The sequence below is a fragment of the Aspergillus piperis genome, assembly GCF_003184755.1.
Source record: "Aspergillus piperis CBS 112811 unplaced genomic scaffold BO85scaffold_42, whole genome shotgun sequence".
Lineage (NCBI taxonomy): Eukaryota > Fungi > Ascomycota > Eurotiomycetes > Eurotiales > Aspergillaceae > Aspergillus > Aspergillus piperis.
The window spans coordinates 37,910-56,665 of record NW_020291632.1 but is presented as its reverse complement, the minus strand read 5'-3'; the positions used below and the strand labels follow the sequence as shown (position 1 = coordinate 56,665).

The window sequence follows — 18,756 nt, the reverse complement described above, 5'->3', positions numbered from 1 at the left end:
AGACTCAGGGGTATGTCATGCTGATGTTCAAGAGTTAGCTCTTTCGGGTTCATATACACAACAGTAGATCTAAGCTAGAATTGCAACTGACACACCGATGATGCGTCTCCTACACCGGCATTCGCTCATGCTTACAGTTTTGCCAACACAAACCTGTATGCTGTTCCTCGTACCAGCTAACATCAACCATCGGACCAGTCAAACCATTCCACTTTGGGTTTAGTGATATTCAGTGGCAAAGCCTAGTGCCTGAGGATAGGAATTCGTACCTGAGGCATCATCTGCCGAGGACTAGACAGATGGCGCCCCAAAACCCCTTCTACAATGTCCTTAGTATAGTCCACTATAGGACCCTCTTAGCTATCTCTACAACAAGCGCCATGAATGATTGATATAAGGCTGTCGCACTGTTTTCCCTCATTCGCTCTAAACCTCTGGCTTTGTTGCAAGGACGGGATTGTAATCTTGCCTGCGCATTAACTTATCGCCTGCAAACTGAGGTAGAAAAACCTACATCATGTGGCTAGCAGAACCTGACTGAAAAGTCAGTGAACTGCTAGCTAGCTAGCTGGTGGACGCTACCAATAACGACTCGAAACGGAGGATAAATTCATTGACACATAGAGAGCCGTCTGGAAACCGCCTTTTGAGGGCTTTTGTACCCCTCATGATGCACATCGCGTGGCTGTCGCGGCTCCATGTGATAGTACGGGTATTATAACCCCCGAAGACATATCATAGTGTCTATGATCTACTCCGTAGTGTACCCAAGCTCCTGTGGAACACGTTGAACATGACGGGGCCCATCGGTGTAACATTGCCAGCCAGCCAATCGGAGGCCGGTGAAATCCGTAGAATGGGGTATACTATCCATTTGCAAATCCAATGAGTCACGCAGAGAAGCCGAAAAGATCTGCTCAGGCATTGATTCGGATTCATCAGCCGAGCATCCAACCCTTCGCATAATTCCACTTTGTAAGCGCTGGTGAAAATCCCCTTCACGTGAGCCGCACACTAATCCCAAACAGGTTGCTCGACGGAGAAAGCTCAGCGGTAGCCACCGAAAACTCTGGGTCGCTAACGGATACTGGGTGAGCTTGAGGTGCCTGGTTAGGAACAGACAGACGAAAGTTACCGGTGGTGAGGTGCTGGAATTGCAAAAAACCTACCAAGATGAAGGTCCTGACGATTCACTGGGGTGTGAGCAAGTGTGATGGCCCCGGTTCTCACAACACATGGACCTCGACTCAGGGTTCATCTTGTATCTACAAATGATCTATCTACTAGCTACAACTTGATGAATCGTTCTAGAACTTACAAGTCTTGAGAGGGGTAGGGCTGCGCTAAACACTCGGGGACCCATATGTAATTCAGCGGCAATTTCAAACTCCACTTCTCTCCTCCAAAACCCTTAATCGCACCCAAGCTTTGTTAGCATCGTGCCTGCCTCCCCACCAGCCTTCATATCCATCCTTTGAAAGGAAGGTTCCACTCATCAGCTCTTTCCGATGGAGCCATTGCCTAACCCTTTTTGCTGAACCGGATGCAATTTTCCCGCCAGAAGTGAATGTCTTGTGTATAAGTTGTTGCGATATTCCTGCAAGGAGACTACGAACTGCTTGGAATGTCCCACCCTGGTCTGACACCAAAGACGATTGCCGCGTGGATGATTATCTACATATAAATCCCTCTGCTTGTCTTAATATTGGCCCCTAGACTATAAGCTTCGAGGTTCCCGGGAATATCTTCGCACAGACAAGGTTTCTCACGCAGCCGATCCTTTGTGTGTCCTCGCGAACCCGCAAGCATGGTGGCAGTCGAGGATGAGGAGAAGTCCTCGAGTAGGTTTCCTACTCCATCTCTTGTCTTCTAGAACTAGGATTCTAACCATGGAAACAGCCCCTTGCAGTGATTGCTCTAATGCAACGGTCGTGGACTGGGATGGTCCCAAGGACCCCCAGAATCCATTCAACTGGTCCACTTCCAGGAAATGGCTAATGACCATTACTGCTCTGACCACCACCTTCGTGGCCCTCATGAATGGCACTATCATTACAGTCGCCCATGAAGCAATAAACGACGAATTCAATGTCAGCGATGCCACTTTTCCAAACTCATACTGGCCCGTTGCCTCCTGGACGATGGGAGGCGTCTTCTTCTGTCTTCTTATTCTGCCCCTCATGGAAGACTTCGGCACCCGCATCACATTTCTCCTCACCAACTTCGTCTTCTTCATTTTCATAATTCCCCAAGCCGTCGCCCAAAATTTCGCCACTCTTATAATCGTCCGCTTCTTCGCCGGCGGCTGCGTGGCCGTCCTCGGCAACGGCTCCGCAAGCATCATCGGCAACCTCTTCGAAACAGAAATGGCGCGCACGAAACCCGTCGCTCTCTGGGTCGTCGCCTACCTCGGTGGAAGTAGTGCGGGTCCTTTAGTCGGTGCACCTATCTTCGCTTATCTGTCCTGGAGATGGATCTCCTACCTACAACTCATCTGGGTAGGCGCATTGCTACTCGTGAACATTCTCATCCTTAAGGAAACCAGAGGATTTGTGATCCTGCAACGTCGAGCTCGGAAGCTACGCGAAAAGGGCGAGAACGCATACACGCAGCACGAACTCCAAGCCGAGCCGCTCCGCCAGGTCCTGCTCACCAGCATTCGCCGGCCGTTCAAGCTGCTCTTCACCGAATATGTCGTCTTTTTCTCCACGTTGTGGTCGGCTTTCACTGTCGGCACATTATACTTGTTCACGCAATCCGTCGAGCAGGTCTTCGTGGGACTGTATAACTGGACGCCCGTGGAGGCAGGGTATGTCCAGGCGGCGGTATTCATCGGCGAAGTGTGCGGGTGGTTTTTCTCGCTGATATCCGCACGACTGTACTTCAACTCTTCGAAACGTAATAAGGAAATCCCCGAGACGCCCATTCCAGAGGCTAGGCTTTATCTTTCCGTCGGAGGGGGTGTCTTCGGCATTGCGGGGGGAATGTTCGTGTATGCATGGACATCTTACCCCTCCATGCCGTGGATTGCTCCAGCCGTGGGACTCTGGATGGTGGGCATGGGCAGTGTGGTTGTGGTCAGTGGCATTGCGGATTACGTGGTAGACGCGTATTGCAAATATGCTGGGAGCGCGATGGCTTGTTTCGTGGTCGGGGAGAACACTGTCTCTGCGTTTCTGCCGCTGGCTACTTCCAGTATGTATAATACGTTGGGATTCCAGTGGGCGAGTACGTTGTTGGCGTTTATTAGTTTATTGCTGACGCTGGCACCGTTGTCGTTCATTGTGTGGGGAAAGAGTATCCGTGAGAGGAGTCCGTTTATGGCGGAGGCGATGTTGGATAAAAGGGCGGATCTGATGGGGGAGCCTAGTAATGGGCCCGCGAGGGAGATTAAGGAGTAAACTTTGTGATGGGTGTATCTTTGATAAGTGCATGATGAGAACGTGGCCTGGTGCCATTAGCATGATGAAATACTATATTGATGTTATGGGCTCATTGTATGTAGGTTGAGCGTTGATACTGTGACTGGTCAGCGGGATGAATATTGAGCATATCTTGGAAGTACCTACTACTACTTAGTAGTTGCCTTGTACGCATTGGGTTTTGTCTCTCGTTGGTGCAATGCAAGAGTGTCTAGTGGTGAATCTAGATTCTTCACTCTCAACCGTGCATCGGCATGATAGACCTGGTCCATCAAGTCCGGGCAGAAATGCATCAATACATATTACTCAGTCTCAGCCACGAAATGCTCTTTCGGACTAGTCTGCTGTAGGCTGGCGAAGTCCGTAATTTGCTCCGGGGTGCGAGGACTTGACTGCCCTAAAGCTATCAATTCCGACGCGTCAAGACAGGGGCTAACCTCTCAAGAGGCAAAGCCTCCCGTCAAGACTTTTAGGTAGTTCGTGGGCTGTTTACTTCGAGCTGTGGATGGCAAATGGACGCTGGATGGGCAACAAACACTATAGCTTCTTTCGTATGTGGTCAGTAAAGTCAATCATAAAGCGGCCTAGCCGGTTCCGGCTTCTACGGCATTTCATACATGCTCTGATATGAGCGGCCAGAGTAATCCTGGCATGAGCTGCAGTGACTCGAGGTGGTACTGTCTCTGCTATTGGATGCAGTGCGTTCAGGGGGCCTTCCGGTATGTGCGGAGTGCTTCCATATTGCGCAGGCGGGTAGATGTTGATAATGTTAGGCTACGTAGACCAAAGTGAGGGGTGAGGTGTCAAATCAGGGCATCAATATATTCGGGCTAACCAAAACAAGTAGAGGCCCATCTGGATGTATGCAGAAGTTGGTCATGGAAGCAAGGGGGATCCAGGTGATGTCTGCCCATGCTATAGCTAATCACCCAGTCTTCGAGTTCGGCTTCTGCATCATGAAATATATCTTGTAGTACAGCAAAGCATGACAAGGATATGGCAAGGTCCTTGCCATACTGTGCATAGCCGGCCAGTGGCGCACATACTATTGTAAGCTTTCCAAGGGAGCTTCCAATCTGATTGGGGAAGTTCAGGCTGGGAAATATTAAGATCGGGACTTTCTAGTCGATTCGGCCACAACTGTATCCCCGCAGTTTGTATAAGTATCCAGAATTCACGATTTATCTCCTGCAGTGGTGGGTTTTCTTTTGGTGTTGATATTATACTAATGATCTGTTTCCATGGGTAGAAAGAGGTCGCATCGGTCTAGGGAATGAGAATACTGAGGGTATAAGATAGACAATTGTAGTACCTAGAACGAAAAAAATGGTTGTATTAGATAGGTTGCTAGTTGGAAAGTGGTAGTAATTAAGAAGACTTTACAGAAGGAAATTCGAGCAGTGTTCCTGAGCTGTTTGGACTTTAGCTTCACTTGCTTTGGTCATCGGGGCGGAAACAGCGCGAGGCTAGCTGAAGCAGCGTTCTTGTGATCGCTGCACCTGGCGGAGAAATATGCTGCATCAACATAATAATCGCTGGATTGTAGAAGTTCTTGGACAGAGACATTGAAGCATTCCCGGAATGAGCTCTGGATCCTTTGCCAAAGCGGTGGATTCCGGTATTACTTTGCATATGTCACGTGCTTATCGGTGTCATCATGTCCGTGTTGGGACTAGCGCCGGATCTCGCTATGGTCAACAGCGTCAAGAGTGAAGATACTAGTCTGTAGTCGGACGGCCAAGTGAGTGGTGTAGTGCGTCTCAAAGACTGAAGCTCTCTTCGATAATGGCGGAAAGTGGTGAGACCCATCTGGCTTGTCCATCCAGGTCGAACTGTAAGACTCGATCCATTTAGAAACCACATATATAATATTACTGTGTCTTATTAGACACGAGGTTGTCTACTGCATAGGGCGCAGAGTGCTCGACCTGCATCAGGAACATATCGTGGGTTTCCAGTCTTGCTACATGAATAGCGAACATCATAGGGCCACAGATAGGACTCCGACGGAGCTGGGAGGACCGAGTCGTTTCGATCTTCAGCGGGGTCGGGCAAAAGTAACTGTGCCGACGATTAGTGCAGCTACACCAGCGGAAATTGGACCTCCGCCACTCGAACGGCGTGTTTCCTCAGCGCCGAGAAATCCTCCGCATATCGGTAAGGTTGCCGAACTATAGAGCACAGTGCTGATAAATTGAATGCAGACCCTTACCTACTAGTAGAAGGCTGTTCTTCCCTTATCATCTACTTGTTATAATCTTTCTGCCTCAATCAAGTGATACGTCCAACACCCAATATTTTATATCTATACTACTCAAACGATTGACACCGATAATCTTCACAATGATTGAATCCACCATATTAAACCGACTCTCTGCCCTAGACACCAACACAGTGTCCGACGCTCTAGATTTCTTAGACCTCAAGGGCGCCACCTATGGACTACGACCACTCTGGGACTGCCCAAAGATAGTAGGACGAGCCAGCACAGTCAAAGTTGGTCCCAAGACCGACGCGGCTCCTACGACTCATCTGCTCACTCCGGTCATCGATGCCGTCACGACGGATGATCGCATTCTGGTTATCTCGGGCGGCACCGAGGGAATCTCATGCTGGGGCGACATCATCGCCAATGCCTCGAAGAAAAAAGGCATTCGCGGGACCATCATTGATGGCATGAGTCGTGACATCGACGGCAGCAAGGACGTCGGCTATCCCGTCTACGGCCGAGGTGTGACCATGATTAGCGCACGTAACCGACTAGTGCAGCTCGAGTCCGGTACAGCATTGCAGGTTCGCGGTGTCACCGTCAACCAAGATGACTACGTGATTGCTGATATCTGTGGAACGGTATTTGTGCCGGCTGCGCGCATCGAGGAGGTTCTGGACTTGGGTGAACGTATCGATCGTCGCCAAAACCGTATGGTGCAGGCTGTAAGAGCTGGAAACCCCGTCTCGGAGGTCATGCATGATAAGCAATTCGAGGCTATCCGCTCTAGTGAAGAGTCTGCTCCGTCTGGTCCATCGTCGTCATCATCAAACCCTAAGAAAGCAAGCCCCGAAGATGCAGAGTTGGCTGCCCTATTTGCCGAATCAGACACACCTGGCATCTCGGATGCGCTTGATAAGCTTGGTATCCCTGGCCAGGCGCTCGGAATCATGCCTTTGACCAACTACGAGAAGGTAACAGTAGGACCGGCCTTCACTGTGCGCTACGTCCCTGCCAGCGACCCCCCGGGCAGTGTTGGTGACTTCATCGACGATGTCGCTGAGGGTGACTTTGTGGTTATTGACAACAGCGGTCGTACGGATTGCACCGTTTGGGGAGATATTATGACACAATATGCTGGCTTGCGAGGCATTGCTGGCACCGTCATTGACGGTGTCTGCCGAGATGTCAACCGCGCAATCAAGGACGAGTACCCCCTTTTCACAGCTGGTCGCTGGATGCGGACTGGCAAGGACCGTGTCCAGGTAGGAGGCGTTAATGAGTCTGTGGGTATTGGCAAAGTGCGTGTCAACCCTCGTGATATCGTTGTTGCTGATGCCAACGGTGTTGTCATCGTCCCTCGGCATCGAGCAAGGGAAGTTGCGGAAGTTGCGCAAAAGATCGAGAAGAGCGAGGAGGGCATTCGTGAAATGATTGTGGGAGGAGCAAGCATTGGGGAGGCACGGAAAAAGCTTGGATATCACACACTGCAGCGGAATGAGAAAAAATGAGGAAGGGGTTCTAGGCCTGTATGATGAAGAGTTTGTCTATGCTTTCAAAGTGGGCTAAATTAAGATTAGAGATTGTAAACAATGAGAGATGAGTTACAATAATGCTCCCTGATTTAGACCCTCTCGATTAATCTACATTATGTATATATGCCACAGCCCAATTTACGTAGAGAGAGCTCTAATAATCATTACAATACTGTGGACAGTGGATCTTTTACTTGGGCGTAAATCATTAACTTGATTATTTCAGCGATCGTGCAAGTCATCAATTTCTCCACACAAATTCTGAAGACACAACCCCGACGTATCAACCCTTATCAGAAACAACTTGTAGACCGATCTCAACGCAGTCGCTCGAAAGAGTGACACCAGGTCAGCTGACAAATATCATGTAAGTCGGGTCCCGCGGTGTACAGGAGTTGATGGTGGCAGGCATAGAAGTTGCCCTGGGCCCCCTCAAGGATGTTGCATTACATCCATTTCCACCACAAGATTGAATTTTACAGAGGCCCTGCTACTGTCTCCCCTTCGGTCATCAAGCTTGCTACGATGTCTCAGTTAATCTGGAAGTCGATATTGCGAGCGTCCCCAACTACCTCTGTTTCCTCACCATCAAGGTTTTCGCTAATCTCAATATCCACAGTTGCGAACAACGTCAATAAAAACTATACTACAGCGAATGTTGGCTGTGAGTATTATGCAAATCGTATTGCTCGAGTGCCATACCACTCTGCCCTCTCAATGCCTTGGTTCCGCTAAGGGTGGAAACATTAGTGCCGTTCAATTCACTGCTTACCGATCCCCAATGTTCCCACAAAGCTAACATGAAATGATGATGATCTGAAAGTGATACAGGCTTCATATCGCTATATCATAGCTCCAAGACCCTGTAACCCTAACTGCCTTTCGTATACTCGACTTTGATATTTGATTCTTGGCATGATGACGCTTCATCTACAAAGGCACCACTGTTGTAGTAACGCCTGCACTATAAACTGCCAATGACTCATAATAGATTGGTATCCATTCAGCAGGGTAAGTATACCAGTACAAGTCTTTCACTGACCGTCAATGGTATCCACAAACCGAGCAGTAATCTCCCAAATCACCCAAACCCATCACGACCGCGCCACCTGCAACTCACTAGTATACCAATTCTGCATAGCACGGATATCATAGCTCAACGCCACTGTATCAAAGACCTTCAAGTGTTCCCTGCCCAACGTCCCATTATTCGACAGCCGACCAACCCACTTCCCGTGTTTCCTGGCCCCGGCAACAATTTTTTCGATTGCTTGCACAAACTCGGGCTCGTCACCTCTCGCGGGGACATACCCCAATATTGACAGAGCTAGATCGTTTGGACCTATGAAAATCATATCTGCCTCAAGTTAGCCAAATTTGCATAGCCATAGAAACGAGTATGACCGCAACTCACCAACACCAGGTACCGCACAAATTTCCTCAACATTCTCGACTCCCTGTTTAGTTTCAATCTGAATACATGTAATCAAGGTTTCATTCGCTGTCTTGATATACGTTGACAGGTCGATACTATGTGTAAATGCCGGAAATGCCGATCCTTGTCCGCGAAGCCCTTGTGGAGGAAACTTGGAATAAGAGACTACTGTTTGGGCCTCTTCTGCGGTGTTTATTTGTGGGACCACAATTCCGCTTGTAAGTTGATCAGTATGCGCATATTATGAAGTAATGGTAAGTGGACCGGGTGCTACTCACTGCGCGCCGGCATCCAGGGCCCGTTTAATCAAGTCCGAGTGAGTCATTCGTAAACGCACAAGCGGCGATACTCCTAGAGAAGCTATAGCTGCTGTTGCACTGTGCATTGAGTCGTCGCTTATATGACCATGCTCGCAGTCGATAATGATGCCCTTTTCAATCATATTAGCTTAGCGGGAAGGTGAGTGGTAGGATTGGGCGCTGACGTCAAGGCCGGTCTGGGCTACTATTTGAGCGGTGCGAAAAGAGGGAAGGCCCAGGAAGGTCATTATGGGCTTTGCATTTGCTCGGAGAGCATTGAGGAGTCGCAGTTGCGGGTTGAAAGTTGCGATTGTCATGGCTAGCTCTCTCTATTGGGATATGCTAGAAGGGTGTTAAGTGATAGAGTAGAACTCCAGAACACTAGTGGATATATAGATGAAATATGGTTCGCGATAAAAGGCAGCCAAGCTGGAAATAATCAACTACATGTGCCGGAGAGCAGTTACAATAAGAACAATATAATAGTAAGCATCGGGAGGGTCAGCTAGAGTCCGAACGGTAAAGTCGGAGTTCAACCGATAATCCATCATCTGCCTTCGCCTACAAACATATTTTACATTTTTGAATACCATATCTATACCCTCAATTGATCGGTCAAAGGGGACTCTCCCCAGCAGCACTCCATGCCGGGGCCAAAGGGATCTATCTATATCCGGCCCCTCCCGCAACGGCGCGGGACCGGCGAAAGGACATTTCGCCGACGCTTATCAACCCATGGATTGACGTCAGGATGCATATATAGCCTCACTAAACATCGAATTACTATCGCAGTAACTCTGCAAGAACCATCCTCGTCGAGTCAAAATATTACCCGACCTTCGGGCCAAAGCACATACCCCTCACCATCATGCCGCTCACATACTCAACCATCCCGCTCAAAGTCAATGGCGTGCGACTCGAAATCTCCACAATCCACAATAACAAGCTCAACTCCAACCCACCAATTGTCTTCCTGCACGGTTTCGGCTCCTGTAAAGAAGACCTAGCCGACATAAGCGTGCATCCATCGTTCCAGGAATATGCCTATCTGGCCTTCGACGCTCCGGGATGCGGACGCTCACAGACCGACGACCTCTCCGTCGTTGACATCCCCTTCCTAGTCGCCACCGCGGAAGCGGTCCTCGCGCATTTCGATATTGATCGGTTCCACCTCATGGGCCATTCCATGGGCGGACTTACTGCCCTCTTACTTGCGCATCGGCACCCCGATCGTGTGCTAAGCTTCGTCGACATTAAAGGAAATCTTGCTCCCGAGGATTGCTTCCTGAGTCGTCAGATTTTCCAGTTCCCGGCTGATGATCCCGAGGCGTTTATGGATGCTTTCATTGCTCGTACGGCGACGGCAGAGTCGTATGCTAGTCCGTTGTATGCGAGTACGCTGCGCGCGAGGGTCCGGTCGGGTGCTGTGAGGCCGATTTTTGAGTCGATGGTTAGGTTGTCAGATGAGGAGGATCTGATGGGCATGTTTTTGAGGCTGCCGTGTAGGAAGATGTTTATGTTCGGAGAGGAGAATCAGGGGTTGTCGTATTTGCCGAGGTTGGAAGGAGAGGGAGTGGACTTGGCGATGATTGTCGAGAGTGGACATTTTCCGATGTATTCGAATCCAGTCGAGATGTATCGCAAGATTGCTGGTTTTTTGGGGAGCAGGGTATGAGGTGTTGTTATATTGGTGTGGTAGATTATATATAGATTGGATAGATTGTATACGATTGATAGACTGATATCAGATAAAAGGAGATGTACTATAGATATTGTTTAACAACCTTAACAATGATTTGTTGACCTTGTGGGGCAGCTAATGACACTTACAGCTCAATCCAATATTTCTGACTAGCATCATAGTTATGGTGTCACAGCTTGCGTCCGAGTGGAGAACGATTTGTAAAAGAGTACAGTTCGCTCATACCCAACGAATTCCCTCACGCGAGCTTTCGATGGCACTGGAGGCAGTGGTATATCATGATTAAGCCACTATGAGACATTAGGAGATACTTGTACTGGCGGTGTGAGCAAAGTTACATCTCCTTCAGTTTCTTCACATACCTCACATTGAATCAAACTTCCACTGTGACTGCAGTTAACTTAGTCTCCTTTTAGATTTATGATGAGCAACATATTCCGTAATATTCTCGTCGCGGTCAAACCTAATCTTTATTCCTAGTAATCAAGCTCCGTCCGTTATCTACTTAGGGCAAGTCAACGAAGCATCCCTTCCTCCCGCACCAGTCATGCTATGTAAGGGATAGCAAGGGCCTTGCATGCTTGAACTAAGGAACACCACTCATAGCGCTTCTTGGAGTCGGAACAGCCGAACTTCAAGAATGGTGTCTTGGACATGTTTTTTGTTTATTTCAATACAAGTTGGTTCCGTCAAAGGTAAAATCCGTCTCGAGATCGACAATGCTCCATGACGGGGATATGCGATGAAGCTTTTTCATTTCGTCTATCTATCTATTCGTACCACGATGCATCATTTCCTCATTGAACCTCATTAGACTCTCTCCAACAACCAACATTTCGTCATTCAGCACATTCCACATTCCGTCACTTGTCATTGACAAGTTGTATTGTCCATCTAGTAGTGGCACTGTCCATGGGCATCACGGGGGGTTGAGGTACCGTTGATAGTCAACTACAGATCGCATTAGCATTGAATCATCCACAGACATACGTGTTATGGTACTCACGGTCCAGGGAGCGTGCTTCTTGCACCAGATAGCAGTCAGATCCTCGGGGCAGTCAGTACGGTTGCCACCAGCGAAGCCAGTGGGGAAAGCAGTCTGGCCTGTATTGCACAATCCAGTTAATTACAATTACCATCAAACTTTTTCTTCGTCCAGCACTCGGTCTTCACTTACATTCACCCGCAATAGCCTCGCCCAGATCCCAGGCACCACCGCCGTCACTCTCGAAGGCGCTGGTCACCTGCTGGATGACCTCGTCGTCAGCCTCGGAGACGTAGTCGTGGGTGGTGCAGCAAAGCGGGATACCATCGCTGTAGTCGAGGACAGTGTTCTGCGCGGACACGGCAGAGGCGAGGAAGAGAACGGCGGGAAGGATAAACTTCATTTTGGATTTGGGAGTCGTTTTGACTTGGCTTGGCTTTTGGTAGGATCTCAATAAGATATCCTGTGGATGATGGATGATTGGAGAACAAGCTATGATCCGGGGATGAATGGGCGGTATTTATGTCCCTTCTAAATCGGGGGACAGACCTCACTTTCACAGCATTGTATTGGAGGCAGCTGAGGTACCTCGACCCCTCACGTTGATAGATAACATGCTATTTGTCAATGCTGAGACTCCTGCAGTGACAGCGGCCCTTGCATGTAGCTAGCTAGCTCAATGGGTTGTTAGCTGATGAATACACCTAGCAAGGGATAATTAGAAGAGACGAGAAGCTGGTTATACAGCACACAGCTCAGAGGGATGGATGTTTTGGCTTGAATTTAGGGAACTCAAGCTGGCATTGTTGGGGAACTGGCAGGCAGGGTTGAAACAAGGGCTGAGCAAGACATTCCAAACATGCGCAGGCGGGCTAAGACATATATCCGGCGGTGAGATAGATGTCCACTGGGGATGACAGACAACGAGAGGTGCCGGTGGGAAGGGAATTTGTATATCATTACTCCCCCAGGGAAGATAAAGCCCTTTCTTCTTGCCATGCTTCAGATCTCGGGATTGTCGCTAGCCTCTTCACAACCGATGACAACTCCCATAGGGACCAGGCACCCAAACTCCAGGAAGCGATGGCCTGATGTGCGAGGGTAGAAGCTAGACTGAGTACCCCGTGCGACGATATGCGGAGGCAGCATCGATCTGCATCATGCAGGCCACCAACGGATTACCTGAATGAAGCATAGTGCTTGGTTTCGTTCAATCTGTCTTCCGTGCCCTGTTGATCTTTGCCGGGATCTTCAACTATCTTCGGAGTGGCTAGAGTCTAATCAAACCTTCAGATCCTGTTTTGCAGCAAATTCAGCTGGATCGCCTTCGATTACATGTGAATTTGTGGCAGGATTATCTCGCAGAATCCCCCATCGTCATTTTCCTATTTGGCGGGTTGGCTACACAAGCATATGAAATAATGCAGATGTGAAACACGCGGGTTCGAAGCGTACTCGGTAGGATCAAAGTAGCAGTCATAGAGTAAAGCGTCCGCGATAGCAGAAAGTATCTCCTGGTAGGACGGAGGGCGTTTGATACATACAGATGCTGATATACAGAAGTATCGCGAGGAGGTATTGCAGGGAGGATATGATTATCAATTGCAGCAACACCTCGCTACATGTAAGCAGCTAGCAAACAATCTCACTAACAAAGAAAGCGATCTTATTCCCGTCACTACTGACTGACTCATGGTCATTCAAGAGTGACTGGAAGCTCAGTCAAGTGCACGAATGCAAGAACGAACGTATGCACAGGTGTCCCTGTTGAATGAGACAACTCCTGACCATTCCACAGAGCTCCGCGGGGGCGCGGAGCACAGGGGGTCAACCGGAGAAAGTAAATGAAAGTCGAGTTAACATCTTCAATCTGAACACAAGTCCTGTATCTAAGTGATCATGATTTCATTCCTTGCTCCGTTTCGGCGCCTTGCGGGCCATGCCGGAGGTACTGGTAGCTGGCGGCCGGCGCCGAGCCACATGACCGTCTGCCAATTTCTCAGCCAGATGGACGGCGATTCTATATACAACACTTCGAAATATACAAAGTGGCTGCGTCGGTGTATTTACAGCCGCCTCTGCCGTTACACGTCCCTACTTGATCCACACTGAACACTCACTTGCGACCCATCTGACCCCAGACTTGCACCTCATACTCCGTTATCGACCATGTCAGGGTCGCTCTGTGGTAAGCCATTAATCCGTGATCGCTATATGCCACTTGTTTCACCACATGCGAGGAGGTCCCAGAAATCGATTCCTCACTTGACGGCAGGCGTTGCCCACTAGCTTGAAGATACGGTCATTGCGAGCGCGCTTCGCGGGTTGGGGTGACTGAGAGATGATGGATGGCTAGAGCCTACAACAAAGTTGGGGAGGGGGGACCTTCGCAGTACTATGCTATGACCAAACACCTCGTCTGAATACACTCAGCTATTGCCGGTGCGAGTTAGTGCCCGAGATTTCTGGCTTGGTCGTCTTCACGATAAGCTTGTCTTCCAGCCAACGGGCGAACTTCACGCTAGGAATATCAACCGCACGCCAGAAGACATCACCAGCCCAAAGGGAGATAGGAAGGCAGATGAGCCAGCCAATCAAGAAACCCAGGCAGTACTGGAAGTTGGTCTCCTTACCAACGACGGCCCAGATGTTGGGCATGAGAGAGTAGCCCAGCGAGTGGAGAATGGGTCCGTGGACGATGTAGAAGGCAAATGAAATCTTGCCCAAGTACTGTGACAGAGGGTGGGTGAAGAGTTTCTGGAGATCCTTGGAGTGGTTGATGCTGAACACAATGAGCACAGCGCCCAGGGTCTGGGGAAACCGATGTGGCTCCGGGTAGGTTCTGGGAGTGATCTCCCAGGTCCAACGGTAGAAGGGAGTCCACTTGTAGCCAGTATTCGGGGCCGAACCCAAGTACAAACCGAGTACAAAAAGGCCGATCCAAAGATTGCGGGTAGAGAGACGGAAGGGAAGAAGTTGTCTAAGGGCATTTTGCTGCTTGGGAAGGAAGTGACGATGCCCAGTTCTTGGCTTCGACTCGCTCTCATTCGCAGGTCGCTCCCAGGTGCCATTTATGAGATCCGCCTCCGCCATAAGCATGCCGAATAGAAAGAGCACGATATCCCAACGGCCCCAGCGCATACAGAACCAGACTAGGCCGCTAACGAGCGAGATACGGACGGCAGTTGTTAGACGAGAAGTGCCCAGAATGGTGAGGAAGAGCACGATAGAGCTGCGGAACTCAACGGGGATGGTCCACAGGTGCGGGTTGTAGTAGTTGTAGTAAAGCGCCCAGTTAAAAGGATCCATCAGATGAACGATTGCCAGGTACCAGTCCCAGTACTGCTTGTAGAAAGACCGCATGATCGGGGGATGCTGTTCGTTCGTGCCGAGGATGGTGTGGCCCTCTACGAGGACTTTATGTGAGTAGTTGTATACGCCCAACCGGACCGCGATAAAAACCAATAAGATGCCAACGATAGATGGGATGTAGAGGCGGAGTGCGCGACGAAAGGTAGATGAGGCTAGGGTAGTGAAGGTCTGTTCCCAAGAGCGACTGCGGATCAACTTCAGTGGCTTGTAGGAGAGCACATAACCGGATATGACGAAGAAGATAGCCACCATGATATGGCCAGAGACCAGCATGTGTATGATAGGGAGCTGCAGCACGCTGAAATTCTCATTGTTGAATCCCCAGCCCACGGCAACCTTCCAGGTATAAGTGAAGAGGAAGTGGAAGTTGAAGACTAGCAGGCAGGCCCAGCCGCGCAGACCATCCAACGCAGCGATCGCATGTTGTCTAGACGGGGGCTGCGACTTGCCGCCAACATGATGTTGCAAGTAACTCGGGGTTATGAAGATGGCGACTTTGGTGAAGAAGTCGTCCAGACGGTCGATGCCGTTATCCATGTGGTGCTTGACATGAGGAGCGAGAGCCGAGGGGTCGGTCAGATCGGACCAATTGGGAGCGGGGAAACGGCGAGAATGATTGGATTCCAGGTCATTCAAAGGTATATTATGGACTGGCGGTGGGGATAGGAGGCCATTGTCGGAGGACGACATGGTGGCGCTCAAGAGACGTCCGGTCGGTCGGAGGAAAGGCAGGAGATGCGTCTACCGCGCAGAACGGGAGAGGTTGAACCAGCAACCAGCGATGAACTCGACAGGGTCGGGGAATCAGTCAGGATTGGAGAAAGGAGAGGAGTCACTCGAATACCGAGTAGGGTAGAGGAGGACTTGTTCAGGTGAGGATAGAATCATGGATGATCTAGAACGCGCTCAAGAGAGCAAACCAGGTGGAGGCGAGCAGGGTCGATAACTAATAATCCACAGGGACAGGGGACCATCTCATCTCCACCGCCTGCAACTTTGAGGATTCTGCACTTAAACTACTTTGGGACTAGCCCCATACAGGTCACTGACTGATTGACTGACTTGAGTTCTTACCGCTATACTCAAGTAGGCAACCTCGTCTCTTGCTGGGAAGAAAAAAGGTATGGAGTCTCTTCCTTAACTTTCCATTAATCTTATATGTCAGAAAGGACTATACCAGTGGGAGTATTGGGAGAGTATCGCCAAATCTACACCCTCTGTCCAGGCTGGTTGTGGATTACGTGGCATTTTGTCCCGTGTCCTGGGGATCGATCAACGTATCATATATAATCCTGCTCACGCCATTGAGAAACTTGGTTAGTCTTATACTACTTAAGTACTATAAGCGCCGACATCTCGTTCTAAGGCCATCACCGCAAAACTGTGGTCGGGCAATTTGAGGCAACAAATAGTTATGTTCATTCATTGCTGCTTCTTACTTTTTCAGAAAGGTCTCACTTGATTCCCAACCACTCTCGAATATTTGTAATAGAGTCACATAAAAACTCAATCCACTATGTAGTGCACCTCTAGATATAATAAGTATAGCCAGCATATTACCGCGAAACCAACTTTCAAGTGCAGCATAAGACGTCGCTAAGATTGGCCAGGATAAATTCATCAAGCAATCCCGGTCAGCAAAATCATTATATCAGGGATTCTAGATTCATATCAATGTCCCGAAACTATCTCAGCTGGGCTGTAATAAAGTTCCCCGCCCGCCCTGCAGACCCTGCAGCACTGAGACTGTTCGCTTTGGGTTCTCGCAGAGCAGAAGTCAAACGTTTCAACGCGAGGAATGTTTTCGGCTCAATAAATATACGGTCTTTGTAGATGTGAGTTCGGCGATAGTCGGCACAGAGGGTTCCGAACCATCGGGAAGAATACCTTGGGCCGACCACCAGCATTGGCAGCTGGCCTGGGAGACCGGTGAACATGTTACCGGACCGAGAGTATAATGCCGAAGATCATTTAGTTGACATATTAGCATGTTATCGAGCAGTTCACTTTCTTCTTGATACCTCAATCATCCCCTTCATCGCTTACTAGTGTCTGTAATTTACCAGTGACACAGGAAACATCAGCCTCACAAGATTCCAAGCATGACCGAACAGTACCTTGGCCTACCTATTGCGCCGGCAGATACAGCCTTTGGGCTGATGGCAGAGTATGATGCCGACCAGCACCCAAACAAGGTGTCCCTAATAGCAGGGGCATACCGCGACGAGAACGGCCAACCTTGGGTACTCCCAAGTGTGAAAGAGGTTGGTAGCACTTATCTCTGAATAGTCCCTGAATTATACTAAGCTACCCTTCTCCATTTCAGGCCAAAGCACGCCTCGCCGAGGACCAGAACCACGAATACCTAGGCATCGCAGGCTCGCCGGCCTTTATCAATCTAGCTCAATCCCTTACCTTTGGCTCCGATATGGCCAAGAATTTAGACAAGAGTATCGCTTCTATCCAAACAGTCTCAGGAACAGGCGCAAATCATATGGCTGCGCACTTCCTAGCACAGCATCTTCGTCCAAAGCGGGTGTACATCCCCTCGCCAACATGGATCAACCACCAGACTATTTGGGCTGGTGTTGGGATCCACATTGAAGAGTACCCATACTACTCTGCAGAAACAAGAGGCGTTGACCTAGAAGGGATGCTATCAGTGTTCGAGACTACCGCCGAAGAAAGAGATGTAGTGGTTCTGCAAGCCTGTGCGCATAACCCGACAGGTGTGGACCTCACTCATGAGCAATGGGCCCGAGTTGCGGAAGTGATGAAGCGTAAGAAGTTATACGTTCTCTTTGACAGCGCTTATCAGGGCTTTGCTACAGGCGATGTCAACGGTGATGCCTGGTCTATACGGTATTTCGTGGAGCAACTGATTTTCAATGGGGAACCCGATCATCCAGGCCTCTGTGTGGCACAATCTTTTTCTAAAAACTTTGGACTCTACGGCGAGCGTGTAGGTGCTCTCCATCTTGTCGTGCCTCGGCACCTCGCCGCCCAGGGTGCCCGGTCGGAACTACTTGGTCTCGCTCGTGCAGAGTACTCAAATCCGCCTCGCTATGGGGCGAGTATTGTCAAAACTGTCCTAGGAAATGAAGAGTTAAAGGGGCAGTGGCTAAGGGACTTGGGTACTATGAGTTCGAGAATAAAGAGCATGCGGCGTGAGCTCCGCAGCAGGCTGGAAAGCAAGGGGACGCCGGGGGATTGGTCGGTTTTGGAGAGCCAGATTGGTATGTTTAGCTATACGGCGCTGAGTCAGAAACAAGTCACTCGCTTGCGAGAGGAATTTCATATCTATCTCTTGCCATCGGGGAGAGTGAGCATCTGTGGTTTGAATGAGGGGAATGTTGAGTATGTGGCAAGTGCGTTTAGGGAGGTGATTGGATCCAATTCCAGTTTCATCCATGCAAGATAGCTCTAAGTCAATGAGATGGCATAGCCAGCAGTCTAAAAGCAAGTTAGAATACTAAATAATCTTACTCCGTACATGCTCATGATAGGTACGTACAACCGAATACTACTACTAGTAGTTGCCTAGGAATGCTACCATGACTCGCTTTACTATTTTAACGAGGGCTGATTTTTTAGATAAGCCAACACACACTTTTACGAATCTTGTGCAGAGCATCTACAAAGTGCGCCTGGCCTATTATATCTCATTCACCCTGGAGTGAACGCTGAACCAATTGAAAACAGCATAGGTTATTCAATATCTACGTACCTACTTACTACAAGGTCAGATAGTTATCATCTGATTGGTCCCGCCATCCTCAACTACCATAAGCGGTTAG

At 49.4% G+C, this 18,756-nt stretch overlaps 7 protein-coding genes across 7 annotated transcripts; 4 read left to right on the top strand and 3 right to left on the bottom strand.

Moving 5' to 3' along the window:
* Positions 1-1,807: 1,807 nt before the first annotated feature.
* On the top strand, positions 1,808-3,401 carry BO85DRAFT_433021 (putative MFS multidrug transporter; the record flags this gene model as incomplete). The annotated part of the gene is made up of 2 exons (XM_025658401.1): positions 1,808-1,841; positions 1,900-3,401. 2 exons carry the CDS (start codon positions 1,808-1,810, stop codon positions 3,399-3,401), a joined length of 1,536 nt encoding a protein of 511 aa, XP_025509644.1.
* Positions 3,402-5,682: 2,281 nt separating this feature from the next.
* BO85DRAFT_241138 (RraA family protein) lies at positions 5,683-7,335 on the top strand. The gene has a single exon (XM_025654846.1). It carries the CDS (start codon positions 5,766-5,768, stop codon positions 7,140-7,142), a length of 1,377 nt encoding a protein of 458 aa, XP_025509643.1. The 5' UTR covers positions 5,683-5,765; the 3' UTR covers positions 7,143-7,335.
* Positions 7,336-8,260: 925 nt separating this feature from the next.
* Positions 8,261-9,217, bottom strand: BO85DRAFT_493686 (HpcH/HpaI aldolase family protein; the record flags this gene model as incomplete). Its single annotated transcript, XM_025663840.1, has 4 exons — positions 8,261-8,523; positions 8,581-8,816; positions 8,880-9,031; positions 9,086-9,217. The coding sequence occupies 4 exons, from the start codon at positions 9,215-9,217 to the stop codon at positions 8,261-8,263; spliced, it is 783 nt and encodes a 260-aa protein (XP_025509642.1).
* Positions 9,218-9,768: 551 nt separating this feature from the next.
* BO85DRAFT_464531 (alpha/beta hydrolase) lies at positions 9,769-10,575 on the top strand (the record flags this gene model as incomplete). Its single annotated transcript, XM_025661992.1, has 1 exon — positions 9,769-10,575. One exon carries the CDS (start codon positions 9,769-9,771, stop codon positions 10,573-10,575), a length of 807 nt encoding a protein of 268 aa, XP_025509641.1.
* Positions 10,576-11,496: 921 nt separating this feature from the next.
* Positions 11,497-11,990, bottom strand: BO85DRAFT_473216 (uncharacterized protein; the record flags this gene model as incomplete). Its single annotated transcript, XM_025662607.1, has 3 exons — positions 11,497-11,553; positions 11,609-11,706; positions 11,780-11,990. 3 exons carry the CDS (start codon positions 11,988-11,990, stop codon positions 11,497-11,499), a joined length of 366 nt encoding a protein of 121 aa, XP_025509640.1.
* Positions 11,991-13,859: 1,869 nt separating this feature from the next.
* On the bottom strand, positions 13,860-15,883 carry BO85DRAFT_241127 (acyltransferase family protein). The gene has a single exon (XM_025654845.1). The coding sequence runs from the start codon at positions 15,647-15,649 to the stop codon at positions 14,021-14,023; it is 1,629 nt and encodes a 542-aa protein (XP_025509639.1). The 5' UTR covers positions 15,650-15,883; the 3' UTR covers positions 13,860-14,020.
* Positions 15,884-17,061: 1,178 nt separating this feature from the next.
* BO85DRAFT_385688 (aspartate aminotransferase) lies at positions 17,062-18,380 on the top strand (the record flags this gene model as incomplete). The annotated part of the gene is made up of 2 exons (XM_025656608.1): positions 17,062-17,223; positions 17,286-18,380. 2 exons carry the CDS (start codon positions 17,062-17,064, stop codon positions 18,378-18,380), a joined length of 1,257 nt encoding a protein of 418 aa, XP_025509638.1.
* Between the last annotated feature and the right edge of the window lie 376 nt (positions 18,381-18,756).